The 22,888-nt window shown below is 39.0% G+C and overlaps 1 protein-coding gene across 2 annotated transcripts in view; it reads right to left on the bottom strand.

Annotated features, from left to right (window-relative positions):
- Positions 1-22,888, bottom strand: part of EVA1C (eva-1 homolog C) — a 53,000-nt gene that overhangs the window by 16,496 nt on the left and 13,616 nt on the right. For both annotated transcript variants that reach the window (XM_042460623.1, XM_042460624.1), the window contains exons 2-4: positions 16,297-16,493; positions 9,392-9,515; positions 6,964-7,116 (exon numbers count right to left, since the gene is read on the bottom strand). In XM_042460623.1, the coding sequence (XP_042316557.1) occupies positions 6,964-7,116; positions 9,392-9,515; positions 16,297-16,493 (474 nt within the window). The remainder of the gene's footprint in view (positions 1-6,963; positions 7,117-9,391; positions 9,516-16,296; positions 16,494-22,888) is intronic.

Genomic DNA, 22,888 nt, shown 5'->3' with positions numbered 1-22,888 from the left:
ACAGTTGCCAACTTAGTCCTGGCTGACTGGAGTAAATGTCCGCCAGAGGTCCTGGGTGTATGGGCAGATTATACAGGAGGAGGCAATCCCATAGGTAACCTGGACCCAAACTATGTAGGACTTTCAAGGTAACAACCAACCAAGGACAGGGATCAAGACGTTGGCTTCCTTACTTGTCCTAGCAGCTTGTCCATATTTGCATGGTGTGCAGCACTGACTAGAAGGTGTTAATCTTAATGTATATAGAAAGTTTCAGAAAGTAATTGTTTCAAGGTCAAAATGTGCAGACTTTTAGGCAGATTGTAAGAGACAGGATAAAGACTGAAATTGCCTAACTTCTGCAATCACTTGAAGAGTGAGAACATGGTTCATTCACTAAGCTCTTTTAATCCTCTGCTTCTCTTCTGTGATTAGTGGTTACCAACCACTAGCGTGCCAAAATAGTGCTTGGTGGTTTTAATGTCATGGACATGCACCCTGTTGGAACTAAAAAGAGGATGCCATCAAACTATTTCCAAAGCACAGTTGTAAAATATCAGCTCTGACTTGAGCTGCTGTTTAACAGATCAGAGCCTGTTGTTCCTCAAGGAAAGTTCTTTGAAGGTACTAATTAGGTTTATTTTATACTTGTTTTGACATGCAAATTATTCAGAGTGGCTCAGCCATAAATTGCATAGTGTTTAATGAGCCTTTTCCACTCTGACAGCTTCTCCCATTTTCAGACTGATTTTGCTGTCTCTTCTGTAGTGCACAAAAGCTTTCCATTCTACAAGAACACATAGAACTAATGGCAAAGTTACAGCTACTCGACACTCACACACTGTGACAAAGAAAAGAAGATCTCAGTAAGAATGCTTATTAAGCTGTATCATTTTCCTTACTGTCTTCTTCTGTTTTTATTTTCTTTTCTTTAAGACTTAGTGCAAGAAATGCCTGGACAACCAACTAAAAGTGCTGGACGCAGGCACCTAGAGCTTTTAAGAAAGTCAAATATTAAAAAAGCTTTCATTAGTGAGATATAATCCTTTTTACATTGTTTTTCGAGTAAGTATATTTATTGCCTTGCTTCTCCCTTCCTTTAAATGGTGACATGCTTTTTAATAGAAACTAATGGGAGCCAGTATTTCTACTTGGCTTTCAATCTAAAATGAGAAAGGCTGAAAGTGAAATATTCATTTGACCCTTAAATTCACTAGATCTTTCTTTCTTTCAGCACCACAGAGCAGTTCCTAAGGATAAACTTGTGGGAAGCGAAGACTGAATAATTAGTCCAACTCTGAGCTTCTAGTGATAAATAAATAAATAACCTAGCTTTGTTTCATATTTACATCTAACCCAAGTAGATTGCATTTCTATTATTCGTCTCCTGCAGCTCTCCATAGGATTTAGTTTTTGGGTTCTGGGAGGGTGTTATTTTCTGTTTTTAAAAATTTCTTCCTAGCATTATTGAATATATCTGGATATATCTCCTACTCTCTGGTAGATGTTCCTCCACACCATACATGCCTGCATAAATATAAGAGGAATATTTTACAAAATGGTGCTCTAGCTATGAATTTCTATCTGCATCAAGGCAGGCAAAAGAGATTACATACTACTGCAGACATTACCTACAACAAATTTCCGGTAGGGAATCTTTGAAATCCTCAAGTAGTGACAAGGTTCCCAACACAAAAATCATTAGCATGTCCAAATACTGGCAGAGTGAGATGCATGCAAAGTATGTGGGAATAGTTTCCATTACAGATAAAGCATCCATAAAACAAGAAGCTTAGTATGAAGACAGAGATCTAAAGACCAGATATTTTAAAGTGGTGGTTCTCAACCACTAATACCTGAACAGGGTCACCGGTGGGACACAAAGAAGTCTAGTTGGAACACAGAATTCCCTCAACTGTTACTCACTCTCCCTGGATATCTATGTTCTCCTTCAAGTATGCCATGTAGTCTTTTACCAACCTTGCCTTGCACAGATTATCTCTTATATTTCAGCATACTATTAGATGGTGACACTCAGATATACAAAAGACACACACAAAAAAGACTGGTCAATGAACTGCACAGAGCAGTACACAGCTCAGTGGTACTGCACATGTTTGATCTGGTATATGGGATGTTTTTATGTTCCTTGATACATTCACGAAGTGGAACATGCCATTTGTGTTCTTATGAATATAGTCTCCTCTTAGTAATACAGAGCGAAATTTCATAAAATTCTTCCCATTAGAATAGGACCTTTTGGGTTATTTCTAGTGTAAGAATATTTAAACATAAGAACCATGAGATTTGTTTTGCAAGTACTGTATGTTCAATGTCTATGACTAACAACAATGTAAACAGAACCTAGGAGCAGTCTGCCCATGAACCAGGATGCATCCCTTCTTCAGGTGGTAGCAGGGGCATCAATAAGGGGTGAAAGGGTGCAGCAGGTAATTCCCTTTTGACAAAATCAGGCTGTGATGTTCACCGTTACCCCTTTGAAATACTGAAAAGATGCTGTGAGTGGGGCAAGGTTCAGTGGGAGGAGAAAGGACATGTCCCAGAATTTTTTAAAAATAAATTTAATTTTTAAAAAAATATATTTTTTTAAAATTCTTTTAAAATTTTCTTGAAAAATCATATCACAAATTTTCACTTTAACCACATGAAATTAACTACATGTAAATACATTTAGGGCATATTTATGATACTACTATAATTTAAAGGTATAATTTTAATTTTGCTAATCGTTTATGTCACAATTATTACCATTCCTACAGTGATATATGGGAATTAAGATTTATGAGTTGAATTAAGATTTATGAGCTTTATGAGGACAACTGTCCTGAGGAGGTCCTTCCTCCTTAGAGCTAGGCACTGAGTGGAAGGAGGAAGGGGATGAAAAGGAAACTGTGTGCCTTTCCACCTTTGGCAGTATGTGTTCTTCAGCTTCAGATGGTGGAGGTTTTTGTACTACCACAAGAGATCTGAACTGTCACCAGAAAATGATTAGTATTAGCAAAGTGTGCAAAATATATTAATGATAAATGCTGGGCTAGCCACAATAGAAACACGTCTTAGTGTCTGAAGGCTAAACCGATTTTGGTATCACATGTATGACTGGATTTAACATAACTAGTTTGTTTATTTTAAACAACAATTGTTCAAGGAGAAACATTTCAGGAGGATTTTCCAAAACAACCATCTCCCTAGAATTTCGGTGAAAATCATGCCCCCTAAAAGATTTTTAAAAAATTAAAAATCAGATATGAAAGCACATATTTAACACTGCATCTAGTTTGGCCCTTAAGACCAACCTTTCATTGAACCATTGGAATGATGAACCTTTTATTTATTTTTGATTGCTTAACTCTTTTCAAGTATTTTCATGTTAACCAGGATAATTTATAGCTTTGAAAACATTCTCCTAAAACATTTACCAAGCTTTCTAAGGTAAGCTCAATTTAGCACAGTACTTCATTTCCACTGGTCAATAAATTCTCTTGTAAATTTTGTGCCCCTTTATGTATTGCTTCCATTTTGAAATGAAAAATATTAGTTGAAAAGACAATGTACTGAACATAAGAGAAAAAAGTCAAAGCCTAACAAAACCAAGTTAAGAACACTTGGCAGGCTATACAGTTCAGTGGAGGCAAGAGGTAATTTGTGCAGATCATTAGGTCAAGGCAACCAAACCTCAATTTTTATTACCCCATTTAGTGCTAACATGGATTTCCTTTATTATTTTTGCATCACTTTTATTGGAACACATTACTGTTCACTTGTACAAACTTGTTTAATTCACCAAGGTATTCCATTCAAGCACTGTTGAGCCTATCAACCTTTCTATCAGTTAAGTAAATGTAATGTTACTTTCTAAAGAGAAAAAGTAATACACTGGACTTGCCCTGCCAGCAGGCACAGCTTGATGGCTACCTATAATAATAATAATAATAAAATATTTATTTATATCCCGCCTCTCCCTTCCAGGATCTAGGCGGGTAACAGCAGTCCAATAAAACAGATATACAGACAATAATAAAACTTCCCTAATTCCCTTAAACCTCCCTCCTTCTGCTAAAAATTACACATGAGCATCAAGATACAATACAATATCCCCAGTACAGTGTACTTAGTTACAAATTTTGTAACTAAGGATCGACACAGGTCGAATTATTCCAAGAGACCAAGAGGAGAAGTGGTGAAAGAGTGAATGGATCAATTTGGTTAGTTCAGCTGGAAGTTAGTCTGGAAAGGCCCGCCAGAAGAGATCTGTCTTTATCACCTTTTTAAATGCCTCCAAAGATGTAATATGGCAGATCTCTTCGGCAGGTGATTCCATATTTTAGGAGCAGCAGCTGAAAAGGTCCTCTGGGAAGTCACCACCCAGCTTGATTTTCTTTGGCTGGAGTAGGTTCCTCCCAGAGGACCTGAGTGCACAGGAAGGATTGTATGGGAGGAGGAGTTCCCTCAAGTATGCTGGACTCAAGCCATGTAGGGCTTTATAGGTAATAACCAACACCTTGTACTGAACCCAGAAGCTAATAGGCAGCCAACGAAGATAATTCAATATAGGTATAATAGGGTCAAATTTAGCTTTACCTATGACCAACCTGGCTGCCATATTCTGAATCAGTTGCAGCCCCATGTAGAGCACATTTTAAAAAGCAATTTGAGAGGTTACCAGTGAATGTACAATCATTTCTAGGTCCATCTGCTTCAGGTAGGGTCGGAACTGGTGTATCAGCTGAAGCTGATAACAGGCATTCCTGAACAAATCTCCATACCTGGTGCAGGGTTTCCTATAGCGAGTACCTCCGTTTTATTTGGATTCAACTTAAGACTATTTTCTCTCATCCAATTCATTACTGACCTAAGACAGTCATTCAGAGGGGAGATGCATTTCCTAGGGCAATGTTGGGCTGGCAAGAAAAATAAAGGAAAGATCTTGATAGATGGCTTTGGCTGTTCTTTCTTGACCCCCCTTCTGTTAGAAAAATGTATGGCACGTGCTGCTGTGCCACCGCGCCCAAGCCCCATTATAATGGTGGCACTTAGTCTGGACTCCCCCCTTCCTAAAATCCTGGCTACGTCCCTGGCCCTTATATGCAGACATTTCCAGCACATCAATCTATACTTTTTACGCATCTGGAATCAGCTCTAACTGAAACCATTTAATGGCTGGTTTATATTCATGGTATATTGTACTAGCAGTTTCAATACAGTGGTTAGAGTCAAATATGTTTAATCTTTAGACAGTGGATAGCCTTGGGCAATTGGCCCAGATATTTTGAAAGTAATCCCTTTATGATTTTTATGACATCTCACTCTTTATCTTCAAGAGAAAAATCCCCAAGAAATTTCACAAACACTTTATTCCTCCATATAAGATTTCACCCCCTCTCTCCATTGTTACCACTACTGCTACTACTGCTACTACTTTGAACAGTATAGGTCTAATTCCCTTTATCTTAGAGAATACTCTCCTCTGCTCCAATTTATTTGATGTCCAGTCACTTTCCATTGGAGAAAAAGGGCAGTAGTAATACTTTCCGTCTAAACCTCCATAATAAGAGGTGTACAAAAATACAAGTTGTAGAGAAAATAGATAGAAGAAAACCTCTTCTTACTCTCTTAATTTAGAGCCTGTGGCCATCCCCTGAAATTGAATGCTGGTATAGTTAGGTCAGTTAAAAGCAAGTCCCTTTTCACTGTGGTACTTTGGCATTCACTACCTCAGGTAATGGTGGCTGTTAATCTGAAGGTTTTAACAGAGGATGGGATCAATTTATGGAAGCTATGACTGATTAGTAGTCATAATGGAGATATATATATATATATATGTGTGTGTGTGTGTGTGTGTGTGTGTATTCCCTTTATCCTGGCTTTTAGATATAGAGACAAGAAATCTGATCAAGAATTTCTGCTGCTTTCTTTCATTAGGCACTTGAAACTAGGCTTAAGTCATCAGTAATTCCTACATAAGGTCTGGTTCTCTTTGGAACACAGATGGTTTTGAACAAGCATTGAGTAAATTAGTGACTTTCAGTAGGTTGAAATGTTACTAAAGAAATGTATTCCCATTGCATTCTTGCAACCAGAGCATAAACATGTTTTGCTCTGGCTGAAGCCCTGAATCCTGTTCAACCCATGTGGAGTTAATGTTTAACTAACAGTTGAATCCTGTGATTCTTTACAATAGTTTTCCAAGTCGATGTGACCTGGCATCACTAAGCAAAGGTTTTAGTACTTCAACAGGAATGCCTTTGGTTTTCTACATTTATATTCTGTTTCTGAACAAGAGCTTATCATTGAAAACACAGCAGGTAGTGGAGCCGAACAAATCTGAAGTAGAAAAGAGAAAAATAAAAGAATCCACAGTTGGACAACAGCTTTATAAGGACTGACTAAAATGCCACTGAGAGAGGACAGAGCATTTGGGTTGCGGTACGAATGGATGGAGGTTGGCACTTTGGATGATAGTTCCCAGAATTGGTGCGTCACTGACAGATCTTTTTAGGAGGACTCACAGACTGAATGAGATGTTCTCTGTGATAATTAGAATAATGTACAGAGAATGCTGATGCAACAGAACAAAAAACTAGCACAAAAACAGTTACCAACTATAGCCTGCAAGATGTTCCTATCTGACTTCTTCTCATACCAATTCTACAACACAGGAACAGAGGAAACCGAATGGAATGATAGGATCAAGTGGGAAGAATCCAATATTGCGGATGGATTCTTCCCATGTAATCTCACACCATCTCACACAGTCCTTACATTCCCATGTTTCTTGAGTAAAGTGGAAGGAGCCATGCATGAACAGCTTCCTCCCATTGCAATGCCAGTATTACCAAACCTGAGCAAATACTGATGATTATTTAGAACGTACCTGATAACATAGCAAATAAATATTTAGAAGGATGGGTTTCTGAAAAGACTTGCAGCATTCACAGATTTATGAAGGCTTGGTCAACCTACCAAACTGGGGGAGGCGGCCCATTTCTGTAGAGCAGATATCCTTCTCATGTGCTGATCTGCCATATGAGGCAGAATAGATGTTAAGGAATTTTGATTCTTTACAGTGGAGTTTCAGTTCTTCGTTTTCACACACTGATTTTGTTTTATATTCAGCTAGAAAGGAAAGAGAAGGAAAGTTCTGTTTATGAGGGGAACTAGACTTTGGGATGAAAGGAAATGAATAGGTGTGTGCCCTGCTGTTACTAGCATGTGTGGTGTGAAGTGGGTTAGAGTATACCTCTTGAAAGATCCAGCCAAAAGCAGGTGGCTGTTCTCCAAGTACTAAGAATGTAATTCTTCACTACTTTTCTTCTGGAAGGAAGCTATGTGTAATTTTATCAGTCTGCTTCCTCTGTGAGAAAGTCTTTGAAAACCATGCAGTTTTTGAATATTATTCTCAATTCGGGATGTATTCTGTGCAAAATTTTCATTAAAACAGCATTATTCCTGCAGGAGGTAGCATTTTCTGTGCTGAAAAAGCTGTGACCTTTGCAGAAAATTCAAATCCACATGTGAATTTTGCATAGAATAAGTCCCCATTACAGCACTTCTGCAAAGAAAATAATATTTCTGCATGGTCTAGAATGTAGTCCCAAACAAGTTTTCACTTGAGCTTTGATGTCTAAAGTTCTCTTATATGAAATGGATTCTAGTACACAAAACCTTTTTCCATGTTACACTTGTTAAGTCTTTAAGGTACCACAAGACATTTTGTTTTAGGTCTTGGAAAAGTTATTGTTTTGAACACAACCCCCACAAATTCCCAGCCAAACTGACCAGTGGCTATGTTGGCTGCAGAACTCTAGGGGTTGTTCACAAAGGGAACTTTTCCAAGCTTGATTTTGATGACAGAATTCCTTGTTTTGATTAAAGTTACAATCCAAACACATTTATTAGAAAAGTAAATTCACTGAAATTAAAATGAAACAGTGTTTAAGGACAGTGTTCCAGAAACAAAACAAACAAATAAATAAATCTTTAATTTGAAATTTAATAGTCTATGGCTCTTTTCATTGAGAACAACCTTACATATTTTTATCAGCTTTAGAAGCAACATCATTCAGAAAACCTTGCCATTTTCCCCAAGATTGCTTGATATTTGTGCCAAAGCTTTTATGTGCTGTCTAGGAGGAAAACAAGTAATGCATATTTTGGTATGAAAAGTTGACATAAAAGAATGAGAATAGATAACTTGTGATTATTCTCTAGAACCATAATAACTACCTGGGATGAAATCCAATGACATTCTTTCTATTGACATTATGATAAGGCAATTCCTCTCAAATTCTCTGCACCCTCAAAATCTCCTCTAAAATATTGAGGAAGTGATTATTAATATTACAAATAAAGCTGAACATATCAAAACTGTTTCAAGGAGAGGGATTATTTATTCCTCATATCTCTGTTTCACTTGACTTCAAAACATTGCAAGCATAAGAATGATATAGTACACCCCAGCCAGTTCATTTTCTGTATGGCCCTACAATGGAAAGGGGAGCAGGGGAGGAGGGAAAGAGAGAACAATTTTAAATTACTTTGGGTCCCTAGTATGCCAAGAAAACCCTGTGATAGGATGCTAGTTTCTGACAGTCAGAAATTACTTGAAGGAGCACAACAAGAATGAACTATTTACGTGGCACCATGCAGTGATAAATGATTTCTTTCTCTCACTAGTAAAGGGAATCAAAGAGGAAATATAAAAGAGTAGGGAAGGAAAGAAGGGAAGAGGAGTCTCATGCCACCTTTAAGATTAACTCATTTATTTTGGCAGAAGATTTCATGTATTGCAATCCATTTCCTTATATGCTGATGCTAACTAACATGGCTTTCTCTTTGAAAAGAGGATGTACGTGGTAGAAATAACAGGCAGGCTAATATACAGTGGTCAGGAATGCATATTACAGTAACTCTGAGGAGTATTTATTGCCAGCAAAAGTAATACCTAGCAGAGCAAATTCAGCTTCTCTTCTTTGTAGATCGAATTTAATGCATCTTTTTATGTTTGTTCTGGACCAAGTCTTTTTTTTTAATTAAAAGCCCACCAACAATAAAAGGGTAATATTTTTTCATAAGATAAACAGATATATGCTGCCCGTGTATCACTGGGTCATATTGCTAAGGGCAACAGTGAGACACCACATCACCTGCAGGCACATCTGTGGATCATAATGACTGAGGTTCTATTTTAATCCCTTCACACACCCTCCACTCTGAAGGTTTTGTTGGGTCTTTCTCGCTTTCAGGGAAACAGATGCAGCCACTGCAGCCACAATCTAGTTTGGTGATTTACTCAGATACATGCAAAGATTTCTATGTCAGCACAACAATCAAAACAAAAAGCAGGAGACTCATGCAAAAATGACACTTGCCTGTTCTACAAATTACTTACTAGGCTTGCATTTAAAGGAGACTAGGAGGTATTTAGTGATTCCTGGACAGAGATCAGGGCCAAAAACCCGACTATTGACAAGGAGCTGGCAGGCTCTCAGGTCCTGGCATTCATCCAGTATTTTCTAAAAACAATGAGCAAAAAAGCTGTCTTGAAAAACAGATAAGACTACAACAAATCAAACTCTGACATATTAAGATCTGGGCAGAGCAGCTGTCATCCACTTGTTACTAGAAACATTGGTAAAGTACACGTAACCCTTTAAAATACTAATACAGTCATTTCCAAGGAAAACTTTGTATGATAGCACAGTCTGAATTAGACACGATTCCCAAGAAAGCCTGAGTTCTACACTGCAGATTTGGAAACAAGAGACCCCCTAGCACAATCTGCTATAGGAGATATTTGGGTTGCCAGATGGAAAATCAGAGAAGGTTCCTGTGCAGAAACAAGAATTTTAGCAGATTTTGCTTGTTACCTGGTTGTATGACAAGCAAAACTTGCTGAAATGCCCCTTTATAGGCAGCCATGAAAAGTACAAGGAGTATGGCTCTCCATAGTTTTCAATCTGGCAATCATGTTGTAGTTGTTGTTGTTGTTGTTGCTGCTGCTGCTATATTTGTATTTCACCTTTCTCCAAAAATTAAGTCTCAAGGCAGCTTACAATTTAAAAATAAGAGTATAGCCAAAAAGTGAACATTAAAATTGGATTAAAATAAATTAATCATGGTATTAAAACAGTTCAAAACTACACACACTGCAGAAATAATCCCATTTGAAACCTTTTTAATTGCTCTGGCTCAGTGGTAGGGAATCCTGGTACTTGTAGTTTATTGTGGCACCAGAGCTCTCTTGACATAGAAGGCTAAATGTCACACAAAACTATGGTTCCCAGAATTCCCCAGCATTCAGACAGGGCAGCTAAAGCGGTTACAAACTGGATTATTTCTGCAGTGTGTTTTCGACCTATGTTAACTGAAATCAGTACTTTAATTTGGTATTCAGGTAAAACACAAACTTCTTGACTATCAACCATGCATATCATGAATTCTGACCATTCGTATTGCTATTTTGAAAACTTAGCAAGACTAATCTAAGCCTGTACTCAGGTACCTGAGACCACGTCAACTGAACCTAGTGACTCTTCTGAATAGGTGATTAATGACTGCATTGTTGACAAAGAATTGATTAAGCAACAAGACCAGGTTCATTAATATCCTCAAAACTGGAGATGGTCAGATCATTATGGGATTTGGAAGGATATAAATCTTCTTCTTCAGTGAAAGACTCCAGAAGAACATTGTTTGTTCTTTCTGCAAAATAACACTGTTCTTATCTCTGTGTTCCAGAGAAAAAAGATAGGATGAGATCATCAGAGATTGTTCCGAACAATTTGGACATTGCATTAGATATGAGAACATTCACGAGCCTTTTATACAAGACAAAGCCGAACATGTGTCTTTCATCTGACTGATAAGCTAACATACCTCTAAAAATTATATTGGTCTTTTAAAAAAAATCAGAACATGAAATTGCTTCCAATTTTTCTTCTGTGCAAAGCTCATGAAATCCCCAAGGATTGAGTATGCAAAATTCAGTCATGATGTCATGCTAATAAGGACACTTAGGACAGATGTGACCCTCACATTTTTTATGAGGACAACTGTACTTTCACATGGCCCAAAGGTCACTTTTCAACTGCAATGTAGTATATACAAGACATGCTTATGAAACCATTATTCCAACCACCACTGTAGCTGCTGCACTGAAACATATTTGGTTATTATCAGAGTTTGGGGGGGTGGAATTACTTTTTGGACAACAGCTACCATAATCTCTTAGACTTCAGGGCCAATCCATGATGGCTGGTGGATTTTGAGAAGGATAATCCAAAAAAAGTGACCTTTCCAAGCTTCAGATGTTACATTAAACCACAACACTCCAACTCTTCCTGGTAAGGATATAAAGTTGTGTTTCGGCAAATACCAGGTTCCTGCACACCAAATGGAAATTAATTTATTTTATTTAATAAAAAAATTGTAGCTTGCCTTATAAATACTCTAAAGGCACCAGATCCTGTGTTATCTTGGAAGCTAACCAGGATCTGCCCTCTTTAGTACGTGGATGGGAGACTGCCAATAAATATCAGGTGCTGTAGGATATATTTCAGTGGAAGGAACTGGCAAAATCCCCTCTGCGTATTCCTTGCCTTAAAAAACCCTAAGAAATCCATGGGGTGAACATCAGTTGACAGGTGACTTGAAGACATAGACATAGACAGAATATCACAATAGGCTAATGTATGGGTAAAATAAATTTAGAATAATTTAAGAATTTTAAGCAAGAGAAATAATAAAGAAACATTTTCCAGATGTGCCAGACTACAACTTTGAGACCAAAACCTTATCATAGCAGTTAGGCTGGGTTTGGGACTATGTGGGGCTCTATAGATACAGGAGATTATCACACTGCAATTTGACCATGGGATAGACATGGGATTTAAAAGTCAAAAATTGATTTTATCACACTGCCCCATAGCCAGGCAGTATGCAACTCGTATGCAATCTGGGCTTCTTGCACATTTTTTCAAGAAAAAATTATTATTATTCTATTTATTTATATCTCACCTTCCTCCCAGTATAGGGACTCACGGTGGCTTTGAAAAAAACTGTGTGAGAAGCCCCAAGAAGCACGGGTTGCATATAGGTTGCATACTGCCTGGCTATGGACAGTGCGATAAAATCCATCTTTGAGTTTTAAATCCCGCCTCTATCCTGTGGGCAAATTGTGATGTGATCATCTTCACAGTTACATTGCAACTCATTGGCTTTACTGGCTAGATGAAGGAAATTGCCATTCAGCATATGGAGTGCCACATATTCTTTACTGCGTGGTTGAGGAAGTCTGTCACATTATTGTCTTCGTAATAATGACTTCCAGTTCTCTCTTTCACAACAGGTGAACTGTATTGCCATATCTTGTAACCTTAGAAAATGCATCTTCCACTTGTTCACTAAGATTTCATAGTAATTAGGATCATGGTGATAAATTATGTGTATAAGCTGCAAAGAAAACAGTGAAGTGCTCTTACACTTGACACTGTGGTAATTATAACTGAATTAATATGTACTCAATGCAGTATTTTTGGCAATGAATCACTTGCACATTATAATTACTTATTTATTTCAAGGATACAATCAAAATCTATCACCAATGTTTTGATGGTTATGGTTATAATAATTCTGTCAGGCTGCTGGGAGCGAATGGAGAGAAAGGAAACAGCTATTCTCTCTGCCAGGAGATCTAATATGTTTGGTTCTCACATCTGTCATCTTCTAGCCAGATATATCAGGTGACCTTTCACACTACACAATGATAACACTATGATTCCACTTTAACTGCAGTGGCAGAAAGGCAGGATATAAATTAAATTCAATCAATCAATCAATTAATTAATTAATTAAATTTGTTCTTGTTATTGCCATCAAATAACAAAAGCCCCAGTCATCAATAGCCCCATTCAGGTCTTGCAAACTCAGGTAGTGGTCTCTTTGATTGAATCAACTTATGTGTAACATGCTCTTCCTCTTTTTCTTCTCTAGCAGAAGAGCCTGTGAGGTTAATGGAACCAAGACAAGGGTCTCTCAGGCCTCAGCAGACTTGTATAGGACAATATGGTCCTTCAGACAGCTTGGACCAAAGCCATATAGGGCTAAATAAATCAAAAATAGCACTTTGAATTGTGCCCAGAACAGACTGGAAGCCAGCATAATTATTGTTCATACTCTCCAATTGTCCTTATTTGTCAGAGACTATCTTGATTCATCTGTCATCCTGCTACTTCAGAAGCTTTAAAAATGTCCATCTACCTCCTAGTTTCCCTCTTTGCCACCTGCTTACTTCAGTCGCTGCAAAATGAGTTCAAAATGCAAAAGTAGTTTTCACCCAGGTAATTCAGCAGGTAAGGGGGCAGAGAGGAGGGGGCAGAATGCCCTTCCCAGCAGGCTCAGGCAAAAGCAAACTGCTGCACCATCTCCTAGCTTGTGTGTCCTTCCTCATTAACAAGTTTTGCCATCACAACTTGACCTCACTGTGACATTGCTTTGTCACATGCATCCCGATATCCATCAGTGAAATGTTGGGAGGCATGGTTGTAATAATGGAGTGGTGTTCTCCCTGTAACCAGCCACTGTCAACATTCTGTGTACAGCTCTTTTGGCCAAATGGAGTTTCTAAACAGTCCTTAAAGGCAGCCCCATGGAATGAAAGTTATAGTAATCCAAGTGGTATCTTTCACTGTGGCCAGATCTCAAGTAAAAGCACAGCTGATACATTAGCTTTTAACAATAGAAATGCACTTTCAGCCAGTAAGAAGCCTGGGCATCCAGGCTCAGTGCTGAACCTGGAACACTCAAACTGCAAGACTTGCATCTTCACCCTTCAGACAACCTCTCCCAATGGCTACATATGTGTGTTAAATAGCATGGGGGACAAAACAAAGCCCCCTTTTTATGTACTATTGAACAGACCAGTGCTCAGCGTTTCAGAATACACATTATTAGTAATCTTTGTTAATCCTAGACAAAATTAGTCCTGCTGCTGCTTGGAAGTTGGAACCGGAACTGTGCCTGAAAAGATGTTAACCTTTCAGAGAAGTCCACTGACCTCAACTCAGTGCCAAAACAACTCAATCAAAACTAGTAGATTTGGCACAAATTAATGTTGGACCATTGGGTGTGAATCTTAATGGAGATTCTTATTGTTCAGGGCTGCCTTGACCCATTCTGCTTGGCAAGAGTGAGAATCAGACAGCTCATACAGCCAGCTTCTCTTCTCCCTCCCTCCCGCTGTGTGCCAGGCTGGATTGCAGATTGTTTGTGATGAAACAGTTTTGTAAGGCTTGCACCAGAAATCCAAATCATGGCTAAGCACACTAACACTGAAACAAGTTCTGAAAGATTTGTGCTATTACACCTAACTGCAACAAACTGCAAACACCTTTACTTAAGTAGCAAGATGTTTACAGAAATTAATAGGCATTGTACTTTAAATTGGCGTTGTTCAAATATTACAGGGACCCAGCCTAAAGTACACTTTCTCTGTGCTGGAACAAATAAGCTCTCCACACATTTCAAAGGATGTGGGGGGCAGGGAGGTTAGTTTAGCAATCCATCATACTGGTCCTCCAAACTCTCATAGTGGTTTACTTTACACTATCATTCCCCAACCTGATACCTGCCAGATATTTTGAACTACAGCTCCCATCAGTCCCAGCTAACATGGTTAATGATGAGGGATCATAGGAACTGAAATCTCAAGGCAACAAGACTAGAATGTTAAATAGTCCCTCAGAAATATTAAAAGCTATTCATCTGCAAGCCTACTAAATCTTCCTAACTACAATAAAGCTATTTATATTTGAGATACAATACCCTGAAATAGTAAAGTGATTTTGCCCTTACTTTAGTTTACTTTTTATTTATTTATAATATTTCTACCCTGCCCCATATCATAAGATCTCTGGGCAGCCTTATAGTCAGATGAATTGAACAAATTAAAATGTAAAACACTGACAGTAAAATTTAACGCAATAAAAATAATTTAAGCATTCTAAAAGTATACTCGATAATAGCACAGTTTAAAAAGTGGAAGAGTAAAAAAATAAAATTAAAACATATACATTATGTGATGTCATCAGGCTCCAAAAGCTTTTATAAAAAGGCATGTCTTAACTGGGTGCTGAAAGGAGACCAATGTTTGCACTAGGTGGGTCTCCAAGGAGAAGATAGTCCACAGTTTGTGTGCCAGACTGGAGAAAACTTACTCCCATGTCTTCACACAGTATGTTGCTCTCACTGGAGGGGCACAGAGGAGGGCCCCTCCAGCAGATCCCAGCTCTTGGGAAGGGAGGGGTGTGCCTTGAAACAGGACTTTAAACATCACCAGCATCTTGAATCCAGTTGGATATGTATTGGCATTCAGTGCACTTCTTTAAAACCATTCTTACATGGTTTCTATAACCTCTTTCTGTGAGCATTCTAGATGCTGCATTTTGCACCAGCTGCTGCTTCTGAGTAACCTTCATGCAGTCCCATGTGGAGTGTATTTTAGTCATCTGACCTGGAGGTTCCCACAGTGCAAGCACGGGGGGGGGGGGGGTGTTATGGTGGGATGTGAATTGCACCAAGTGACAATCAGAAGAGGACTGACACCCAGTTGGGCTCTTCAAGGGGATGCATTCCCCCCACAATGAGTGACACTCACCATGGAGACAGCACTGGATAATCCAAAGGTGGTGCCTAACGCTATAAGCCACAGAGACCACTTGGGCCTCTAATGACAAAGAGCTAAACACCTACTCCTTCAGGGGGAATGCAACCCTACTCAGGATACATCACCTAGGGGCTGTAGAGAAAGCTCCAAAGGGGTGGCATGCGGCCGCCCCTTTTACACCCAGATTGGGGCCGCAGCAACTGCATACCACAGCCCTGATCTGGCCTTTCCAGGGCACAAAAAGGAACCGCAAAAAATAGCTCCTTTTAGCTCCCTGAAAAGGGTGCTATAGCTGCGCCGCCGCAGCTGTATGGCGCTCCTTCAGCACTGCATTGTGCAGATGCAGCACCAGAGGAGTGCTGTGGTGCCACATGCCATGCAGTGTTACGGCATCCTGGCACAGAGCTGGGGCATGTGTCGTGTAGACGCTATGCCCCGACTCTGCCCCCAGGCCAGCCCAAACTGCTGGTCTGCACAGGACCCTAGTTCCTAGATTTAAGAACTACCAATTCACAGAGTTGGTTCTTGTCCAGTCCATTACTTTGAAGTTTAATAACTATATGATACAGCTGAATAATTATTTTTAAACATATTGAAGCTGATGTTTTTACAAATACTGCTATAGGCAATACCTGTAAGGTAGTAGATGTCACACAGTTTAGGGGCTCTCTCATCAAGGCTTCAGGCTGCTGTGCGCTACACAATTGGTAAGCTTGCCCATAATATGCAGATTGGATACTTATTGTTGAATGTCGAGGACACTGCAGACTCAAACGTTCACCATCGCAGGCATACGCAGTGTGGTTTTGCAGAAGTTTGGTTAGGTAACCTAGAAAATATTTAGCTGTGTTACATTTAATGAGGAACTATAGCTTTCCCCCTTCTGTTAACATGGAAACAGTTCAATTATAACTGCCTTTACTTGTAGTTCAAGGTGCTGGGTTGAAACCAGGCCCAGCTATACCAAGAGTAAATCCCTGATATTGGGTCTAGTTGATTAATTTCAGTGGATTTACCCTAAGTATGACTAGGTCTGTGTCCAGTCTTCTATTTTTACAACCTATTGTGGTTTGCATTATGTGATCTACAGAAGACTACTGAACAGTTGCACTTGAATCTACTCCAGCCTCTCAGTAGACAGTCTTCTGGTCAAGGCTAAACCTATCACAAGGCAGAGTGAGACAGTCATCTCGTGAGCTTTATGATGTGAAGCTTGCTAGCAGCAATTGCTTGGCCTTTATCCTCCCATGGAGGACAGACATTTATGTTTTAGATAGCGAGCTCTTCACATTCTAAATTAGTCTGCTATCTTCAGAAAATTGTCCCATCACCATGAAGTGAGGGCTTTAACTTATCCCAACCAGTCTCACCAAATGTGTGGACTTTCACAAATCCCACTGCTGCTACCAACTCTGAGGGCTACCAATTATTCCCCAGCAAAGTGAGGACCTTCTCTTGTCCCACCACTATGGTCTCAAATGTGTGAACCTACTAGATGCCCTTGTGGTTTCAATATGACACTCTATTCATCTAATGTCCCCACCAGACACCACCACCCTCGATTAACTGTCGCCACCACAGACACCATGTATTTTAATCAAGCTTTCTGCTTTGAGCTTTGCTCTGGTGCCACAACAAAGTACCATTGCCAAAATTCCATAGCATTGATCCATGACAGTTAAAGAGGTGTCAAACCAGATTAATTCTGCAATGCAGATGCAGCCTAAAAGAAGTTGTAGCATAAGCTTTTATAGACTTGACCTACTTCCTCAGACACATGAAGTGTTGCCCAGGAATCACCTTTATAACCAGGCTATTATTAATAGCCATAGAAATGCAAAAGTTGTGGGTATGGTGATGAGGTGACAAGTTCAGTTTTAACTATGGTTGTTGCATTTCCATGCATCTGAAGAAGCAGGCTGAGTCTGTGAAAGCTTATACTACAACTTCTTTTCTAAGTTAATGTCAAAGGTGTTACAACATCCCTTTAACACTTTACTTTATCTAATAAATGAAACAACATAATAACTGATACACTTTACCTTATCTAATAAATGCAACAACAGTTTCTATGTTCACACAGCACATCACATCACACAGTAGGAAACCAGAAGAAGAGTAAAATAATCTTAGGACACTTCAAGAGCAAAAGACTGTTTTAGAAAATGCATTGTGGGGCTTTCCAAAAAAACAAGAAATAAAATTCACAGGGCTATTGATACAGTATATGCTTTTAGATATAGACAGTATACAAATAGATTAAATTAACTAACCAAGACATCACAAAAATGCAAGCTAATTATATTACCTTAGCCCCAAAGTCATCTGGTTGTTTGTATGAAGAAAGTAATTTGTTGTTACAGTGAACAGAATAAATATATACAGTAGTGTTGTATAATTACATAATTATAGCTCTATGATTCCACTTTAGCTACCATGGTTCCATGGTTCCATCCTATAGAATCCTGGGACTTGGGCTGTACTGCAGAAATAATCCAATTTGACACCGCTTTAACTGTGATGGCTCAATGCTATGGAATTCTGGGAACTATAGGTTTGTGAGACATTTAGCCTTCTCTGTCAGAGAAATCTGTTGCCACAACAAACTACAAATCCCAGGATTTTATAGCATTGAGTCATGGCAGCTAAAGTGTTGTCAACCTTGATTATTTCTGCAGTGCAGATGCAGCCTTGGAGTTCAGGAAGCCATATTTAGAAATCTCAGCCGGAGAGCTCCTTTAATCTCTCAAGGATTCCCCAGGGGATGGAGCCATGATGATTAAAGTGGAATCATAACAGTATAACTTTCTAGTGTAAGAAAATCCTATGTTTTTTCCTTTACCCTTCCCCTCACTAGAATCAAGACCACAATCTATTTAGCATTCAAGTATGCATGGTTCTGTGTAACACAATTTTTGTTTAAGATACCTGAGTGTTTCTAGCATGATTTAGAGAGAACATTCTTCAAAAAGAGGCTCTGTAAGTAGCATCCCCTTGGGACATTGCAGACTTTGGTCTGAAATCAGTGACAGTTTAGGTTTCAAATTGCTTGGAACCAAGAGTTCCCATGTACAAAGCTGCCTAGTATTCCCTGGAGAACATTAGGTATGCAGAGACCTTTGGATGCGTTCCGAGCATCTTAACTTCCACTTTGATCCTGCAAATTCCTATCCTAGCATCTAGGCCCTTTTCATAAACAACTGAATAATTCAGTTTTTAAAAATGTCTCAGTAAAAACCAGCTGCTTCATGCACTCTGGTCCCTTTTATTCAATTGTTTTAAAATGGCATGGGCTGGACAGAAAATACATTTTCTCTCTGCAGGTGACATTTAAAAGGTCAGTGATGTAATTACACTATGCCCATACTAGTACACACTGAAGGATAAAAATAGTCATGGGATTTGGCTGCCACTCTTTGCTAAGAAAAACTGGTGATGTACTGGTATGTGACTTGCTTCACTCAGGCACTGCTAAGACATTAATAGCTCACAGAATACTACACTTTCCAGATCTCACACTGTTAAGTGTTTCCTCAATATTTCATGCCCAGTTTGAATTCCCTAGAAGAAGACAGAACTGCCCTCCTTGCCTTATTAGCTCTCATGGATAGCCACATACAAAATAACTCAAAGTAATGTAAAGATATCCATCTATTCAATACATCAGTGGTACTCAAAGTTTTTACCCATGGGGGACCCTCCCCTCCTTTACATCTACATGAGGATAGTTCGTGCACGCGCGCGCACACACACACACACACACACACTTGACATGGTATATGAATAAAAACATTTTGTATATTTAGTGTGTGTATATATTCATTCTCACATTCATGTATATTCATACTTCAACATTTTATAAGACAATAACATTGTTCAAATTAGAACAATTTTATTTAAGTGAATTCTATATTTAAATATAGAATTCTACATTTAACTCAATGCATGTGTAAATTTTACACATACACAAAAAAGTTTGGGAAGAGGAAGAGGGGAATCAGGGCTTCAAATCTCACCCCCCCCCCCCCCATTGAGCAATTCCACCTCACCCTTTGAGAACCACTACAGTACACTAGGTCTATTCTGATTGGAATCTCCATGTTTTCATTTGGTTTTGTTGACTATTTAAAAATTGGCAACACATGGGGTGCATGAAAGAATGGCATGAATGTGCCTACGTGAATATTAAAGAATAATCTGCACTAGAGTTTTATCCTGCCTCACACACATACCACACAATACACTTTTGAATCCTTCTATTGTTCCACCCCCCATTACTTTTATGACCTTTTAATATTATCATTTACTTCATTTCCCATGTGCTACCATGTTATGTTTGCAGCAATCTGGACTTTCATGTTCTTGGGAAGATCAAAACTGTGCAGTGTAAAGAAGTCCTTTCTAAAATCTACACTCCCTAATGCCTCTTTGGTTTCTGGCCCTGCAACATTTGTTCTCTTTCACAGCAGTCATGAAGCTTGGAAACCTTTTTTTTTTTTTTAATGTATAGTACATTGATATTGGCAGGGCAAAGTGTGGTTTTCAAGGTTTTGTTGGACTACAGCTCCCAGTATTCCTCAACATTGGCTGCACTGGCTAGGGCTAATGAGGAGCTGGCAGCATCCATGGTGCAGCACTTTGCTCATCCTGTTGTCAAAGGAAGGGAATACCAAATATAATAGAAGTTATTGCAGCTCATAGAGAAAACTGAGACATCCACATCCACATTATTGAAACTTCTAAATGACAGCCAACAGAAAATATTGCTGTTTACATCAATTAACGGGAAGTATTCTGTTGGGAGCTTGAGACAAAACATGTACTTATACTTCATCAGGAGAAGTGCACAAGATAAACAAACTTCAGCATAAAATCATCTGCCATAAAAGCATAGAGTTACATTGACTTCAGGCATGGCGGTTCTTTGCAGTGTGAAATACTGCACCATTTTGATACCACTTTAAGTACTGTAGCTCCATCCGATGAAATCCTGAGATTTGTAGCTTTATAAGGTCATTAGCCTTCTCTGTCAAACAGTGCTGGTGGCTCACAAAACTACAAATCCCCAGATTCTGTAGTATAGAGTCATAGCAGTTAAAAGTTGTGTCAAACTGCTATGTATTTCTATGTATTTCTACAGTGTAGATGCACCCTTGGATATGTGTCTACAGGGACTGTTGGAAAGGTTGCTGTGAATATTGCCCAAGAGTTATTAGCCACATACACACACTTCCAAAGGCTCCATCATTTGACACTTCTAATTGGTTCAGCCCTGTAGTCCTTTTCAGGCTGCCTTGCATCATCTGTTATGCCAGTGTAGCTCTTTCAACTGCTGTTTGGCAAGGCTGCCTCTTACTGAACTTCTGAATGGGACAAGTAGGACATGAACTGCTGTTCTTCCTTTCTCCAGCTATTGGCCAGATCAAAATAAAGAGACAGGCAGCTCATTCAGAAGACCTCCCTTGGGTAGCCTCATTTTTGTACAGCCATGCTAGGATCCGTGAAATTCTTATCTTTTGCCAACTGTAAGAATCCCACTGAGTTCAACACAGGAAGGAGAAAAATGATACATTGATGAACTGCACATACACTCCGTTCCTAATTCTCCACACACAACCCAAAAAACAGAACAAGAGTTACATAGTCCTACTTGACACTTCATTGTCTGAACCTCTGTGTGTGTGTGGGGGGGGGGGTTGTAATATTTTGCACTGCCACTTATCTCAGAGTAGGGCAGCTGAATGAGATATTTGTCATCTTATATTTTGTGGGGAAATGCAGTTATCCATGACAATGGAAAGTAGTGTATTACTTTTTTCCCCTTCATGCAAGCAAGGTGACACCTAAAATTCTACAACAAAGACTCTTACCATGTATGGAGCAAGAACTGCCAGATGTCCAAGCAGGGTTCAGAAAAGGAAGATGCTCTAGAGATCATATTGCAAACATATGCTGGATAATGGAACATACTAAGGAATTGGAAAAGACCAGTCTGTGCTTTATAGACTAGAGCAAAACATTTTATTTTATAGATCAGGAGAAACTATGGATTGTTCTTAAAGAAATAGGTGTATCACAAAATTTGATAGTCCTGATGCCTAATCTGTATTCAGGACAAGAGGCTACTGTCAGTGTCAGGACAGAATATGGAGAAATAGAATGGTTTCCAATTGGAAATGGGGTCAAGCAAGGCTGTAGTCTATCACCCTGTCTATTTAATTTGCATGCCAAAAACATCATACGAACGGATTAGATGCAGAGGAGAGAGGCATGAAAATTGGAGGAAGGAACACAATTCCAGGTAGAACTATAACACACACACCAATTCACTCCGCTGTTTTGTAGTTACAATGATTTCATGTCTACTCTGGCTAGAACATATATTTCCTGGCATTGTAGCTGATATTCAGCTATATTATGCCAACTTCCTCATGACTGATAATTTTACTGCTTCTATTCCAAAAGACTTTCCTTTTCCTACTACCAGTCATTGGTCTGAACAGGGAATGGTGACTCTCCTCCCCTACCATTTCAGGGTGGGGTTCCTTTCCTCAGTTCCCTTGCTGATTTCTGCATATATTGGGTGCATCTATTGGGAAGAATAATGCCTGGAAGGGTCTGTTATCCCAACCTAACACTTGGCTGGATGCAAAACTGTAATGCATTTCTCACTGTTTCACATTTCTGGATTTAAAAAAAAACAACTAAATACAGATTCTGTTTCAATTATAAGCTTTCTGTTGCTGGGTGCAATTAACAAAAAGAAATAAAAAGAGTAGCTGATAAACTAAAAACATTTTCTTTCTTGCAAATTATCTGCCACTGTTCTTTATTCACTAGAGTAGGATGGAGAATCTTTGGGCTTCCAGATGTTCTTAGACTACAGTTCCCATATCCCTGACCATTGCCCTTGCTGGCTAAGTCTTATGGGAGTTGGGATCCAAGAACATCTGGAGGGCCAGAAGTTTCCAAGCCTTGAGTTTTAATACAAAGGTAGGCAAATTGGTGTCCCACAAATGTTTGTGAATACAGGTCTGATCAGCCCCAGCCAACATGACCAATGGCTAGGGATTCTGGGAGTTGCAGCCCATAAAAGTAGGAAGGAACCAGCTTGCTTACTTCTGCTTTAATAGAAAAAAGGAGCTCAAAAGGTCCACATCAACATTTCAAGCCTTATTATTTTAAGAAAAGTACAATTATCTGATTAGCTTCCCTTCCCTGGCT

Source organism: Sceloporus undulatus, chromosome 3, assembly GCF_019175285.1.
Source record: "Sceloporus undulatus isolate JIND9_A2432 ecotype Alabama chromosome 3, SceUnd_v1.1, whole genome shotgun sequence".
Taxonomy (NCBI): domain Eukaryota; kingdom Metazoa; phylum Chordata; class Lepidosauria; order Squamata; family Phrynosomatidae; genus Sceloporus; species Sceloporus undulatus.
Note: the sequence above shows the minus strand (reverse complement) of the source record. Positions and strands in the feature narration are given on the sequence as shown.